Source organism: Pseudophryne corroboree, chromosome 12 (assembly GCF_028390025.1).
Source record: "Pseudophryne corroboree isolate aPseCor3 chromosome 12, aPseCor3.hap2, whole genome shotgun sequence".
Taxonomy (NCBI): Eukaryota; Metazoa; Chordata; class Amphibia; order Anura; family Myobatrachidae; genus Pseudophryne; species Pseudophryne corroboree.
Genome location: NC_086455.1, coordinates 83,420,606 through 83,435,708, shown reverse-complemented (window position 1 = coordinate 83,435,708; position 15,103 = coordinate 83,420,606). Strand labels below are relative to the sequence as shown.

At 47.0% G+C, this 15,103-nt stretch overlaps 1 protein-coding gene across 4 annotated transcripts in view; it reads right to left on the bottom strand.

Annotated features, from left to right (window-relative positions):
- TRMT5 (tRNA methyltransferase 5) overlaps nt 1-15,103 on the bottom strand; it is a 66,741-nt gene that overhangs the window by 40,633 nt on the left and 11,005 nt on the right. For all 4 annotated transcript variants that reach the window (XM_063947705.1, XM_063947706.1, XM_063947704.1 and 1 more), the window contains exon 3: nt 4,375-4,499. In XM_063947705.1, coding sequence (XP_063803775.1) covers nt 4,375-4,499 — 125 coding nt within the window. The remainder of the gene's footprint in view (nt 1-4,374; nt 4,500-15,103) is intronic.

Below are 15,103 nucleotides of genomic sequence, written 5' to 3'. Positions count from 1 at the left end.
ATCCGACCACGCCAACCCAGCACTGCACATCCAGGCTGAGGCGATTGCTGGTCGCAGTATAACACCAGTATGTGTGTAAATACATTTTAGGATACCCTCCTGCTTTCTATCAGCAGGATCCTTAAGGGCGGCCATCTCAGGAGAGGATAGAGCCCTTGTTCTTACAAGCGTGTGAGCGCCTTATCCCCCCTAGGGGGTGTTTCCCAACGCACCCTAACCTCTGGCGGGAAAAGGTATACTGCCAATAACTTTTTAGAAATTATCAATTGTTATCGGGGGGAAACCCACGCATCATCACACACCTCATTTTATTTCTCAGATTCAGGAAAACTACAGGAAGTTTTTCCTCACCAAACATAATACCCCTTTTTTTGGTGGTATTCATATTATCAGAAAAGTGTAAACATTTTCCATTGCCTCAATCATGCAATGTGTGGCCCTATTGGAAATCACGGTTGTCTCTTCACCGTCGACACAGGAGTCCGTATCCGTGTCGGCGTCTGTATCTGAGGTAACGGGCGCTTTAGAGCCCCTGTATGAGACGTCTGGATATGCACAAGCTTCTTTAATACAAAGTTGACACTGTCATGCAATTTCAACAGTACATCCACTCAGGTGTCGACCCCCTAGGGGGTGACAACACTATTACAGACACTCTACTCCGTCTCCACATCATTTTTCTCCTCATACATGTCGACACAAACGTACCGACACACAGCACACACACAGGGAATGCTCTGATAGAGGACAGGACCCCACTAGCCCTTTGGGGAGACAGAGGGAGAGTTTGCCAGCACACACCAGAGCGCTATATATATACAGGGATAACCTTATATAAGTGTTTTTCCCTTTATAGCTGCTGTATTGTTTATACTGCGCCTAATTTGTGCCCCCCTCTCTTTTTTAACCCCTTTCTGTAGTGTAGTGACTGCAGGGGAGAGCCAGGGAGCTTCCCTCCAACTGAGCTGTGAGGGAAAATGGCGCCAGTGTGCTGAGGAGATAGGCTCCGCCCCTTTCTCGGCGTCCTTATCATCCGTTTTTCTGTATGTTTTGGCAGGGGTTAAATGCATCCATATAGCCCAGGAGTTATATGTGATGCATTTATTTTAGCCATATAAGGTTTTTATCGATTTATTGAGTCTCAGGGCGCTGCCCCCCCAGCGCCCTGCACCCTCAGTGACCGGAGTGTGAAGTGTGCTGAGAGCAATGGCGCACAGCTGCGGTGCTGTGCGCTACCTTATCTGAAGACAGGATCGTCTTCTGCCGCCGATTTTCCGGACCTCTTCGCTCTTCTGGCTCTGTAAGGGGGCCGGCGGCGCGGCTCCGGGACCCATCCAGGCTGAACCTGTGATCGTCCCTCTGGAGCTAATGTCCAGTAGCCAAGAAGCCCAATCCACTCTGCACGCAGGTGAGTTCGCTTCTTCTCCCCTTAGTCCCTCGATGCAGTGAGCCTGTTGCCAGCAGGTCTCACTGAAAATAATAAACCTAAACTAAAACTTTCACAAAGAGCTCAGGAGAGCCCCTAGTGTGCACCCTTCTCGTTCGGGCACAGAGATCTAACTGAGGCTTGGAGGAGGGTCATAGGGGGAGGAGCCAGTGCACACCAGGTGATCCTAAAGCTTTCTTTAGATGTGCCCAGACTCCTGCGGAGCCGCTATTCCCCATGGTCCTTACGGAGTTCCCAGCATCCACTAGGACGTCAGAGAAACTACGGGTAGTTTTTTCACACCCCACATAATACCCTTTTTTGTGGTACTTGTAGTATCAGAAATGTTCAAAACCTCCTTCATTGCCGTGATCATGTAACGTGTGGCCCTACTGGAAAATGCGTTTGTTTCCTCACCGTCGACACTGGAGTCAGTGTCTGGGTCTGTGTCGACCATCTGAGGTAACGGGCGCTTTAGAGCCCCTGACGGTGTTTGAGACGCCTGTACAGGTAATAACGGATTTGCCGGCTGTCTCATGTCGTCAACAGTCTTTTGTAAAGTGCTGACACTATCACGTAATTCCTTCCATAAGACCATCCAGTCAGGTGTCGACTCCCTAGGGGGTGACATCACTATTACAGGCAATTGCTCCGCCTCCATACCATTTTCCTCCTCATACATGTCGACACAACGTACCGACACACAGCACACACACAGGGAATGCTCTGATAGAGGACAGGACCCCACTAGCCCTTTGGGGAGACAGAGGGAGAGTTTGCCAGCACACACCAGAGCGCTATATATATACAGGGATAACCTTATATAAGTGTTTTTCCCTTATATAGCTGCTGTATAGATTTATCTGCCAAATTAGTGCCCCCCCTCTCTTGTTTTACCCTGTTTCTGTAGTGCAGGACTGCAGGGGAGAGTCAGGGAGCTTCCCTCCAACGGAGCTGTGAGGAAAAATGGCGCCAGTGTACTGAGGAGATAGGCTCCGCCCCCTTCTCGGCGGCCTTTCTCCCGCTTTTTTAAGGAAAAATAGGCAGGGGTTAAATGCATCCATATAGCCCAGGAGCTATATGTGATGTATTTTTTGCCATATAAGGTGTTTTTATTGCGTCTCAGGGCGCCCCCCCCCAGCGCCCTGCACCCTCAGTGACCGGAGTGTGAAGTGTGCTGAGAGCAATGGCGCACAGCTGCGGTGCTGTGCGCTACCTTATTGAAGACAGGACGTCTTCTGCCGCCGATTTTCCGGACCTCTTCAGTCTTCTGGCTCTGTAAGGGGGCCGGCGGCGCGGCTCTGGGACCCATCCATGGCTGGGCCTGTGATCGTCCCTCTGGAGCTAATGTCCAGTAGCCTAAGAAGCCCAATCCACTCTGCACGCAGGTGAGTTCGCTTCTTCTCCCCTTAGTCCCTCGGTGCAGTGAACCTGTTGCCAGCAGGACTCACTGAAAATAAAAAACCTATACTTAAACTTTTTACTAAGCAGCTCAGGAGAGCCACCTAGTGAGCACCCTTCTCGTTAGGGCACAAAAATCTAACTGAGGCTTGGAGGAGGGTCATAGGGGGAGGAGCCAGTGCACACCAGGTAGTCCTAAAGCTTTTACTTTTGTGCCCAGTCTCCTGCGGAGCCGCTATTCCCCATGGTCCTTTCGGAGTCCCCAGCATCCACTAGGACGTCAGAGAAATTAATGTTTCATACGCCTAAATCTTCCTCGACAAATGCTCTAGAAAACTGTGAAAACCGTATCAGTCCTCAAGGACCCCCAACCGTTCACAATTTCCAGGGCTCCTCCCAGAATCACAAGTGAAATAATTAGCTCCACATGGGGATCTTTTAAAATGTCAGTGAGTAATGAATACACCTGTGCACCTGCTAGGTGACCTGGAAAACAAGAACTGTTGAGGGTGCTTGAGGACCGAGTTTGGGAACCACTGCTATAGAGATAAACCCACCATTCTCTCTTTTACTGCTCTGTAGCAGAGTACTATGATAAGAGGGAGGAGCGTCTTTAACTTTGTATTTATGTAACCATGTTGCAATACAAGGGGTGCAAATGTATTCAGTTATTTTTTTACACTGGAATTTAAATTTGAGTTTGTAACTCAAATTCAGTCTCAACTTTTTGGAACCCATGATTGGGAGAAGTAATACCTGTAAGTAGTGTTCACTCTAGGCTGTTGTAGCGCCTGCCCGATTTTTTTTAAGGGCAAAACCCGCCCTGCCCTTTCTGCGGCGCCCTGCTAAAACAGCCGGACGCTTTCTGCCCCTCTCAGCGTGTAAAAATGCTGCGCGCATGCGCGCGGCATCCATTCACGCTGTCAGAGAGCTTGGGGGAAGCCCTGCACCTCCGTAGGTGCTGGGCACGCCCCCAACAGTGACGGCGCCGTCCGCCCACGCCCCCGTCTGTGTACTGACCCGCCCACTTGCATTACGTGCAAGTGGGCACGCCCCCTATTTCCACTGCCATGCCCCTAACGGACGCGCGCCCTGCCCGTCCGCTGGAGTGAACACTACCTGTAAGCATAGCTGCAGTAGAATATCAGGTTGTTTTAATCCATGAAAATTAACGTTCAAAATGTGAAATGACCCCCTGACATTTTCAGATATGAACATTGATGCTATGATAACATTTTACAGTCTCAACCTAACATCTGCTGCAGCTCTTATTCATAGATATCCCACAACTGAAGCTTATCCTAAATGTACCGATGAGATCTCATACAAAAAGCTGGAAAAGATTTGTTGCCCACTGTGTAGGAGTCCCACCTTACATGGCGGCTACCAAAAGGAAGCATTGGGGATATAATTTCAGTTCATCATGAACTCCAGTAATACGCAGCCTGTGATATATACTGTCAAGAAGTGTCTTTAGTCCCCCATGATGCTCCTATACACTGTTTACCTATGTACAAATTTGCACAAGTGTGATAAATTCCACAAACCTTCGTCATCATGGTTTCTTCCCCGGCTAGTAACTCCATCTGAAAGTTTCTGTATGTTGAATCAATTATGTTCGTTTTATTGACAACAGAGGTAAGGCCTGGATTTTTATCCAACAAAACTTGACCTGTCAAAAGAAGAAGTGATTTTGATTTCTCACTATAAATTCAACTTGCTATTTCCTTCATTTTATAGTTTTGGCTTACCAGTCTAACTTTGGTACTTAAACTCCTAGAGATGGATATTTAAAAAAGTGTACCCTTACAATTTTGCAATTTAATATAGGGAAATATTTGTACATAGAATCAGTAGCCACTATGGGGGGAATTCAATTAGAAGCGAGGGGATGTAGCTCCCAGGATGAGTGCCCAGAGATATTGAATTGCTACGCTGTAAATCCATGACTAGCAGATTTCTGCTTGCACCCTCCTGAGGTGCGAGCAGAAATGGGCGCTTAGTATTGCCTCAGGGGTAGTCCTAGAGTTACCACCTGTGGTAACAGCATTGTGCCCAGCACTTAAGTTGGAAATGCAGTCTACCGTGACTAAGCCCCAGGCATCTCCTGACTTAAGTGCTTGACACAATGTAGTCAACTGAATAACTCCGGGAACTCATCCTCCGAGCTACATCCCCTTGCTTCTTATTGATTTTCCCTACTGTATTAGTTAAACATTTCTATTACTAGGTGGGGCCCCCCTTTGCCTCCAGAACTGCCTCAATTATTTGTGGAATGGATTCAACAATGTGCTGGAAATAGTCCTAGAGTGCCTGGTTTATAGTGACAATGCCATCGCCCAGTTGCAGATTTTTTGCTGCACGTTAACACTGTAAATCTTCTGTACCACCAAAACCCAGAGGTGCTCTATTAGCTCTCGATCTGGTAACGTTGGGGGCCACTGTCATGTTCGTGGAACCAGCTTGAGAGGTTGTGTGTTTGTGACATGTTATCCTGCTGGAAGTAGCCACTGGAAGATGGGTAGAGGATAAGGGAATACACAGGGTCCAGCGAAGATTCCTGTTCTTAGCAGACAGGAGGATACTATTTTCCCCTTGTATAGGAGAGGAGCCTAGTCTTCTGCTACTGTAGCCCATTAACGTCAAGGGTCTATGTGCTGTACATTTAGAGAGAGTTTTTTTGCATACATGCAGTTATTTGAGGTACTGTAAGCTCGCTGTCAGTTTGAACCAGTTTGACTACTCTCCTCTGTACTTGCTCATTAACAAGGGAGTTTTTCTCCACAGTACTGCGGCTCACTAGATGCTTTTTGCTTTTGCCCACAATTTTCTGTAGACTGTAGTTCCTGAACATCCCAGATCAGTAGTTCCTGACATACTCAAATCACCTAGTCTTGAAACAACAATCATTCCATGATAAGAGTGACTTAGCTGTCTCCATTCTGGTGTTTGGTTTTGACAATAACTGGACCTCTTGACCATGTATGCATTATGTTGCTGCAATATGATTGTTTGATTAGATATTTGCATTAAAGAGCAGGTGTACCTTTGATACAGTGCCTCACAGGAGATTAATCATCAAATTAAAAGAGCTTGGCCTAGGAAATACTGTTTGTACATGGATAAGCAACTGGCTGGAAAACAGGGTACAGCGAGTAGTGGTCAACGGGAAGTCCTCAAGCTGGACACCGGTTTTCAGCGGAATACGACAGGGGTCCATACTCGGGCCACTGCTGTTCAACATATTTATTAATGACCTAGAAATAGGCCTGGAAAACACAGGGGTATATTTACAAAGATTCGTGTTTTGGCCGTTTTGAAGGGTGTTTGAACTCGAATGGTATCGGGTGCATTTTACTGCAACTTTTTGAATCCTGATATGATCATTCACTAAGCTGCCGAGATTTGCACAATCGTTTTTTCCGATGTCGATGTGATTCGTAATATCAGGCAGTGTTTTACGGGAGTGATGAGTAAAACACTGCCTGACAAAACACAAGGAATCCTGGCCGGATCTGTGAGATCCGTGCAGGGCTTCATTGTGTACAATAAAAAGTTGATTAATGTCTTAAAAAATCTGAAAAAAATTGCGTAGGGTCCCCCCTCCTAAGCACAACCAGCCTCGGGCTCTTTGAGCCGGTCCTGGTTGAAAAAATATGGGGGAAAAAATGACAGGGGTTCCCCCATATTTAATCAACCAGCACCGGGCTCTGCGCCTGGTCCTGGTTCCAAAAATACGGGGGACAAAAAGCGTAGGGGTCCCCCGTATTTTTTAGACCAGCACCGGGCTCCACTAGCCAGGTACATAATGCCACAGCCGGGGGACACTTTTATACTGGTCCCTGCGGCCCTGGCATTACATACCCAACTAGTCACCCCTGGCCGGGGTACCCTGGAGGAGTGGGAACCCCTTAAATCAAGTAACCGAAAGTAATCAAGTGACCGAAAGTAACCTCACCGCTGACCGCAAAGTTCCCACCATTGGCTACAATGGAGCGCATAGGCGCTACATTGTATCTGTGCCGTGTGCTGCCTCACAGACACTGCAGGAGCACACAGCCAATCAGGAGAGTGCCACGACGTGGCGATCCCTGATTGGCTGAAGGGACCCTCTTTGACAGGAGTCAGGGGGGGTCCTGGCAGTCGGGGAAAGGGGTCCCATGTGTAAACATGGGACCCCTTTCAGTGCGTGGTCGGATTTCCGTTTTATTATTTTGCCAAGTACGTGGATTATACAAAGGTCTGATTCTACACTGGATTATGTGAGAATAATTTTTTTCACAGGTACCCCAAGGATTCTACATGGAGAAGAGGACCGAGCCTCGTGGCAACATAGGTAAGTATGTATGTATGGAGGTGTGCATGTATGTAATAAACTTATACTTTCACGGTGTGTGTGTCCTGTTTTTTTGGGGGTATTTTTTTAGTAGTAGTACTACTACAGGTACCAGCGGGCCCGGTTTTCCACCGCATGCTGGTATTTGTGGTTCTCCAAGTACCAGCTTGCGGGGGAGGCTTGCTGGGACTTGTAGTACTGCTACTAAAAACAATATTCACATTTTTTCAAAAGGCTATCAGCCCCCCATCCGCCGCCCTTGGATGGGGGGGGGGGGGGACAGCCTCAGGCTTCACCCCTGGCCCTTCGGTGGCTGGAGGGGGGGACCCCTTGATTTAAGGCAGGGGTGACTAGTTGGGTATGTAATGCCACGGCCGCAGGGACCAGTATAAAAGTGTCCCCCGGCTGTGGCATTATGTACCTGGCTAGTGGAGCCCGGTGCTGGTCTCAAAAATACGGGGGACCCCTACGCTTTTTGTCCCCCGTATTTTTGGAACCAGGACCAGGCGCAGAGCCCGGTGCTGGTTGATTAAATATGGGGGAACCCCTGTCATTTTCCCCCCCATATTTTTTCAACCAGGACCGGCTCAAAGAGCCCGAGGCTGGTTATGCTTAGGAGGGGGGACCCCACGCAATATTTTTTTCCGTTTTTACACTAAACAGACCCTTTTACATAGATAACCATGCACAGATCTCACAGATCCGTGCATGGTTATCCAAACTCGACTGGAAAAAGCAGGTCTATTTTTTTGCTGCTTTTTTTAACGAATCGAAAAAAAACAGACCCGCACTTGAGCACTCAGAAACTAACACCCAAATACGAATGAATAGTGAATGCCCGTATTGTATGAAATAACAGCTGTGTTTGACCGATGGTCTATTCATTCGTATTTCGGAACTTTGCAAATCAAACCATTACGAATAGTCCAAACACTGCCGTGATTGGTGCTTAGTGAATTCCCGGATTGGGACTTAGAAAAAAAAACACAAAACGGACAAACTCGAATTCTTATTAAATATTGGCCACAGTGTCAATCTTTGCTGATGATATTAAACTGTGTAGGGTAATTAATTCAGGAAAGGATGTTAAGTCTCTGCAGAATGACTTATATAAACTTGAAATATGGGCGTCTAAATGGAAAATATAGAAAAATGCAAGGTTATGCATTTTGGGACTAAAAACAAACTTGCATCCTACATATTAAATGGGGAAAGTCTAGGGGTAACCGTTTTGGAAAAGGATTTGGGGGTACTCATTGATAATAAACGTAATAACCGTATACAATGTCAAAGCGCAGTAAAGAAGGCAAGTAAGGTGTTAGCATACATAAAACGGGGAATTGAGACAAGGGACGAGGATGTAATTCTGCCGCTGTACAAATCATTGGTACGTCCGCACCTGGAATATTGTGTTCAGTTTTGGGCACCACTGTATAAAAAAAGATATCGGTGAACTAGAGAGAGGTTCAAAGGCGAGCTACTAAATTGATTAAAGAGTTAGAGGGACTGGATTACGAGGAAAGGCTTACTAGATTGAACATGTATACGCTGGAAAAGAGGTGTCTAGGAGGAGACATTATTAATATCTTCAAATATGTAAAGGGGAACTACAAAGAGTTATCAGAGGAATTATTTATTAAAAGAACTCTGTTTAGGACACGTGGGTACTCGTTGAGGCTGGAGGAGAGAAAATTCCGCACGCAACGGAGGAAAGGGGTCTTCACTGTTGGGGCAATAAGGATTTGGAATTCCTTGCCAGGGAAGGTGGTAATGGTGGACACTATAAATTAGTGATGAGCGGGTTCGGTTCCTCGGAAACCGAACCCCCCCGAACTTCACCCATTTTACACGGGTCCGAGGCATACTCGGATTCTCCCGTATGGCTCGGTTAACCCGAGCGCGCCCGAACGTCATCATCCCGCAGTCGGATTCTCGTGAGATTCGTATTCTATATAAGGAGCCGCGCGTTGCCGACATTTTCACTCGTGCATTGGAAATGTTAGGGAGAGGACGTGGCTGGCGTCCTCTCAGTTTATTAATGTTGCTGCAAATATTTGTGCTTATTGCTTAATTGTGGGGACTAGGGAGCAGCTGTATTATATAGGAGGAGTACAGTGCAGAGTTTTGCTGATCAGTGGCCACCAGTTTTATCCGTTCTCTGCCTGAAAAACGCTCCATATCTGTGCTCAGTGTGCTGCATATATCTGTGCTCACACTGCTTTATTGTGGGGACTGGGGATCACCAGTATATATAGCAGTACGGTACGGAAGGCCACTGCTCTACCTACCTCTGTGTCGTCAAGTATACTATCCATCTAGATTCTATACCTGTGGTGCATTTTAGTTTTGCAGTTTGCTGACACAGTGACCACCAGTATATATAGCAGTACGGTACGGAAGGCCACTGCTCTACCTACCTCTGTGTCGTCAAGTATACTATCCATCCATACCTGTGGTGCATTTCAGTTGTGCGCAGTATATATAGTAGTAGGCCATTGCTATTGATACTGGCATATAATTCCACACATTAAAAAATGGAGAACAAAAATGTGGAGGTTAAAATAGGGAAAGATCAAGATCCACTTCCACCTCGTGCTGAAGCTGCTGCCACTAGTCATGGCCGAGACGATGAAATGCCATCAACGTCGTCTGCCAAGGCCGATGCCCAATGTCATAGTAGAGAGCATGTAAAATCCAAAAAACAAAAGTTCAGTAAAATGACCCAAAAATCTAAATTGAAAGCGTTTGATGAGAAGCGTAAACTTGCCAATATGCCATTTACGACACGGAGTGGCAAGGAACGGCTGAGGCCCTGGCCTATGTTCATGGCTAGTGGTTCAGATTCACATGAGGATGGAAGCACTCATCCTCTCGCTAGAAAAATGAAAAGACTTAAGCTGGCAAAAGCACAGCAAAGAACTGTGCGTTCTTCTAAATCACAAATCCCCAAGGAGAGTCCCAATTGTGTTGGTTGCGATGCCTGACCTTCCCAACACTGGACGGGAAGAGCTTGCGCCTTCCACCATTTGCACGCCCCTTGCAAGTGCTGGAAGGAGCACCCGCAGTCCAGTTCCTGATAGTCAAATTGAAGATGTCACTGTTGAAGTACACCAGGATGAGGATATGGGTGTTGCTGGCGCTGGGGAGGAAATTGACAAGGAGGATTCTGATGGTGAGGTGGTTTGTTTAAGTCAGGCACCCGGGGAGACACTTGTTGTCCGTGGGACGAATATGGCCATTGACATGCCTGGTCAAAATACAAAAAAAATTCACCTCTTCGGTGTGGAATTATTTCAACACAAATGCGGACAACAGGTGTCAAGCCGTGTTTTGCCTTTGTCAAGCTGTAATAAGTAGGGGTAAGGACGTTAACCACCTAGATACATCCTCCCTTATACGTCACCTGGACCGCATTCATCAGAAGTCAGTGACAAGTTCAAAAACTTTGGATGACAGCGGAAGCAGTCCACTGACCACTAAATCCCTTCCTCTTGTAACCAAGCTCCTGCAAACCACACCACCAACTCCCTCAGTGTCAATTTCCACCTTACACAGGAAAGCCAATAGTCCTGCAGGCCATGTCACTGGCAAGTCTGATGAGTCCTCTCCTGCCTGGGATTCCTCGGATGCATCCTTGAGTGTAACGCCTACTGCTGCTGTTGTTGCTGCTGGGAGTCGATCGTCATCCCAGAGGGGAAGTCGAAAGACCACTTGTACTACTTCCAGTAAGCAATTGACTGTCCAACAGTCCTTTGCGAGGAAGATGAAATATCACAGCAGTCATCCTGCTGCAAAGCGGATAACTCAGGTCTTGTCAGCCTGGGTGGTGAGAAACGTGTGTCCGGTATCCACCGTTAATTCACAGGCAACTAGAGACTTGATTGAGGTACTGTGTCCCCGGTACCAAATACCATCTAGGTTCCATTTCTCTAGGCAGGCGATACCGAAAATGTACACAGATGTCAGAAAAAGAGTCACCAGTGTCCTAAAAAATGCAGTTGTACCCAATGTCCACTTAACCACGGACATGTGGACAAGTGGAGCAGGGCAGACTCAGGACTATATGACTGTGACAGCCCACTGGGTAGATGTATTGCCTCCCGCAGCAAGAACAGCAGCGGCGGCACCAGTAGCAGCATCTCGCAAACGCCAACTCGTTCCTAGGCAGGCTACGCTTTGTATCACCGCTTTCCATAAGAGGCACACAGCTGACAACCTCTTACAGAAACTGAGGAACATCATCGCAGAATGGCTTACCCCAATTGGACTCTCCTGGGGATTTGTGACATCGGACAACACCACCAATATTGTGCGTGCATTACATCTGGGCAAATTCCAGCACGTCCCATGTTTTGCACATACATTGAATTTGGTGGTGCAGAATTATTTAAAAAACGACAGGGGCGTGCAAGAGATGCTGTCGGTGGCCCGAAGAATTGCGGACCACTTTCGGCACTCAGCCACGGAGCACCAGCAAACAGTCCTGAACCTGCCCTGCCATCATCTGAAGCAAGAGGTGGTAACGAGGTGGAATTCTACCCTCTATATGCTTCAGAGGATGGAGGAGCAGCAAAAGGCCATTCAAGCCTATACATCTGCCCACGATATAGGCAAAGGAGGGGGAATGCACCTGACTCAAGCACAGTGGAGAATGATTTCAACGTTGTGCAAGGTTCTGCAACCCTTTGAACTTGCCACACGTGAAGTTAGTTCAGACACTGCCAGCCTGAGTCAGGTCATTCCCCTCATCAGGCTTTTGCAGAAGAAGCTGGAGACATTGAAGGAGGAGCTAAAACAGAGCGATTCCGCTAGGCATGTGGGACTTGTGGATGGAGCCCTTAATTCACTTAACCAGGATTCACGGGTGGTCAGTCTGTTGAAATCAGAGCACTACATTTTGGCCACCGTGCTCGATCCTAGATTTAAAACCTACGTTGTATCTCTCTTTCCAGCAGACACAAGTCTGCAGAGGTTCAAAGATCTACTGGTGATAAAATTGTCAAGTCAAGCGGAACGTGACCCGTCAACAGCTCCTCCTTCACATTCTCCCGCAACTGGGGGTGCGAGGAAAAGGCTAAGAATTCCGAGCCCACCCGCTGGCGGTGATGCAGAGCAGTCTGGAGCGAGTGCTGACATCTGGTCCGGACTGAAGGACCTGCCAACGATTACTGACATGTTGTCTACTGTCACTGCATATGATTCTGTCACCATTGAAAGAATGGTGGAGGATTATATGAGTGACTGCATCCAAGTAGGCACGTCAGACAGTCCGTACGTATACTGGCAGGAAAAAGAGGCAATTTGGAGGCCCTTGCACAAACTGGCTTTATTTTACCTAAGTTGCCCTCCCTCCAGTGTGTACTCCGAAAGTGTTTAGTGCAGCCGCTCACCTTGTCAGCAATCGGCGTCCGAGGTTACTTCCAGAAAATGTGGAGAAGATAATGTTCATCAAAAAGAATTATAATCAATTCCTCCGTGGAGACATTCACCAGCAATTGCCTCCAGAAAGTACACAGGGATCTGAGATGGTGGATTCCTGTGGGGACGAATTAATAATCTGTGAGGAGGGGGATGTACACAGTGAAAGGGGTGAGGAATCGGAGGATGATGATGAGGTGGACATCTTGCCTCTGTAGAGCCAGTTTGTGCAAGGAGAGATTGATTGCTTTTTTTTTGGTGGGGGCCCAAACCAACCAGTCATTTCAGTCACAGTCGTGTGGCAGACCCTGTCGCTGAAATGATGGGTTCGTTAAAGTGTGCATGTCCTGTTTATACAACATAAGGGTGGGTGGGAGGGCCCAAGGACAATTCCATCTTGCACCTTTTTTTTCTTTCATTTTTCTTTGCATCATGTGCTGTTTGGGGACTATTTTTTTAAGTGCCATCCTGTCTGACACTGCAGTGCCACTCCTAGATGGGCCAGGTGTTTGTGTCGGCCACTTGTGTCGCTTAGCTTAGTCACACAGCGACCTTGGTGCGCCTCTTTTTTTCTTTGCATCATGTGCTGTTTGGGGACAATTTTTTTGAAGTGCCATCCTGTCTGACACTGCAGTGCCACTCCTAGATGGGCCAGGTGTTTGTGTCGGCCACTTGTGTCGCTTAGCTTAGTCTCTCAGCGACCTTGGTGCGCCTCTTTTTTTTCTTTGCATCATGTGCTGTTTGGGGACTATTTTTTTGAAGTGCCATCCTGCCTGACACTGCAGTGCCACTCCTAGATGGGCCAGGTGTTTGTGTCGGCCACTTGTGTCGCTTAGCTTAGCCATCCAGCGACCTCGGTGCAAATTTTAGGACTAAAAATAATATTGTGAGGTCTTCAGAATAGACTGAAAATGAGTGTAAATTATGGTTATTGAGGTTAATAATACTATGGGATCAAAATGACCCCCAAATTCTATGATTTAAGCTGTTTTTGAGGGTTTTTTGTAAAAAAACACCCGAATCCAAAACACACCCGAATCCGACAAAAAAATTTCAGGGAGGTTTTGGCAAAACGTGTCCGAATCCAAAACACGGCCTCGGAACCAAAACCTGAAAAATTTCCGGTGCACATCTCTACTATAAATGCATTTAAAAGGGGATTGGATGAATTTCTGATTGAAAAGGATATCCAAGGCTACAACATTTAAAATATTGAAGTTGTTAATCCGGGTGTAACATGATTGTAGTTGTTAACTAGTCCTAAAACATTCTTCTGCAGGAATATTAAAATCATCTCAACTTAATTCAATAAACAGGTTGAACGCGATGGGTATTTTGCCTCTTTTCAACCTCCATTACTATGTTACCTAATATAGTGGCTAGTGGGTGTATATATGAAAACTGTATAACTGTATATAAAAACTGGAGAAGGATAATGTGTTTGGATAACATGTTACCGTGTGGGTAAACATGGCTGCATACAGATGCAGGTTGACCCAGACTAGGAGAGTGGGCAGATGTATATGAGGAGACACATATTGGAGATGATGCAGTTATAGAAAGCCCTACATAACTAGTTTTAAAAGATTTGGATCAGACACTAATGAGCTTCTCTAATGTGCACTCACAGGCTGGGAATTGTAGTCTGTCCCCAATCTTGTATAACCAGAACTCAATTTAGATCTACAAAATACTTGGTATGGTATCCAGCTTCCAGGTTTCCGTCCAGAAGTAATTGCCTCTCACGTAATTCTCTGTGTAACAAATAATATAGCCAGTCACAGTTTGGACCGAAGGATATGGATTATATGGTTTACACTTGAATCTGTGCAGACTAGAACGCTAGAAGTAATGGAGGGAACAAAGCTCTACAGATGTGTCCTCATACATCCAGCCTCAATATGCCATGCAGCGTGAGATGCCTGAGTGAGCCGCCAGGTCCTGTGCATTCTAACGTCGGGCATTTTTTTTTTTGCTACACATACACACTAGGCGAGAAAGTAAAAGATCTTGCTCAGTAGGGCCCTCTCGTCCAGTGTGTACACTCAATGGGGTATATTTAATAAGAGTCGGCTCCATTCCGACATGCAGTTGTCGGTATGGACCCGACAACCCCTATTCAAAGAGCGGCCAAATCCGAGTGTCGGCATGAGGCAGCCGGCGCTGGCAGCGTGGGAGGCACTACAGGGAGAGCTGCTTGGCCGGGGGACGGCCGTCAAGGTATTTCTCATCCCCGTAGCCCGCTGCACCGCTCCCCGTCTCCTCACCTCAATCAGACTTGTTTTCAAGTCGGATTGAGTTTGTCGGAAAGGGGGCCAAAACCTGTCGGATTTGGCCCCGTTTCCGACAACAGCAGGTGGATTGGTGGGTATTCCGACAAGTCGGGTTTCCCGACTTGTCGGAAAAAATGTGCCCCTATTGAATAGGTTGGAACCCCTTTCGACCTATTCCAGTCGTTATTGAATACACCCCAATGTTGTTAACGATGCACGCTCCCGCGCATCGTTAACAACCCCTCCCTT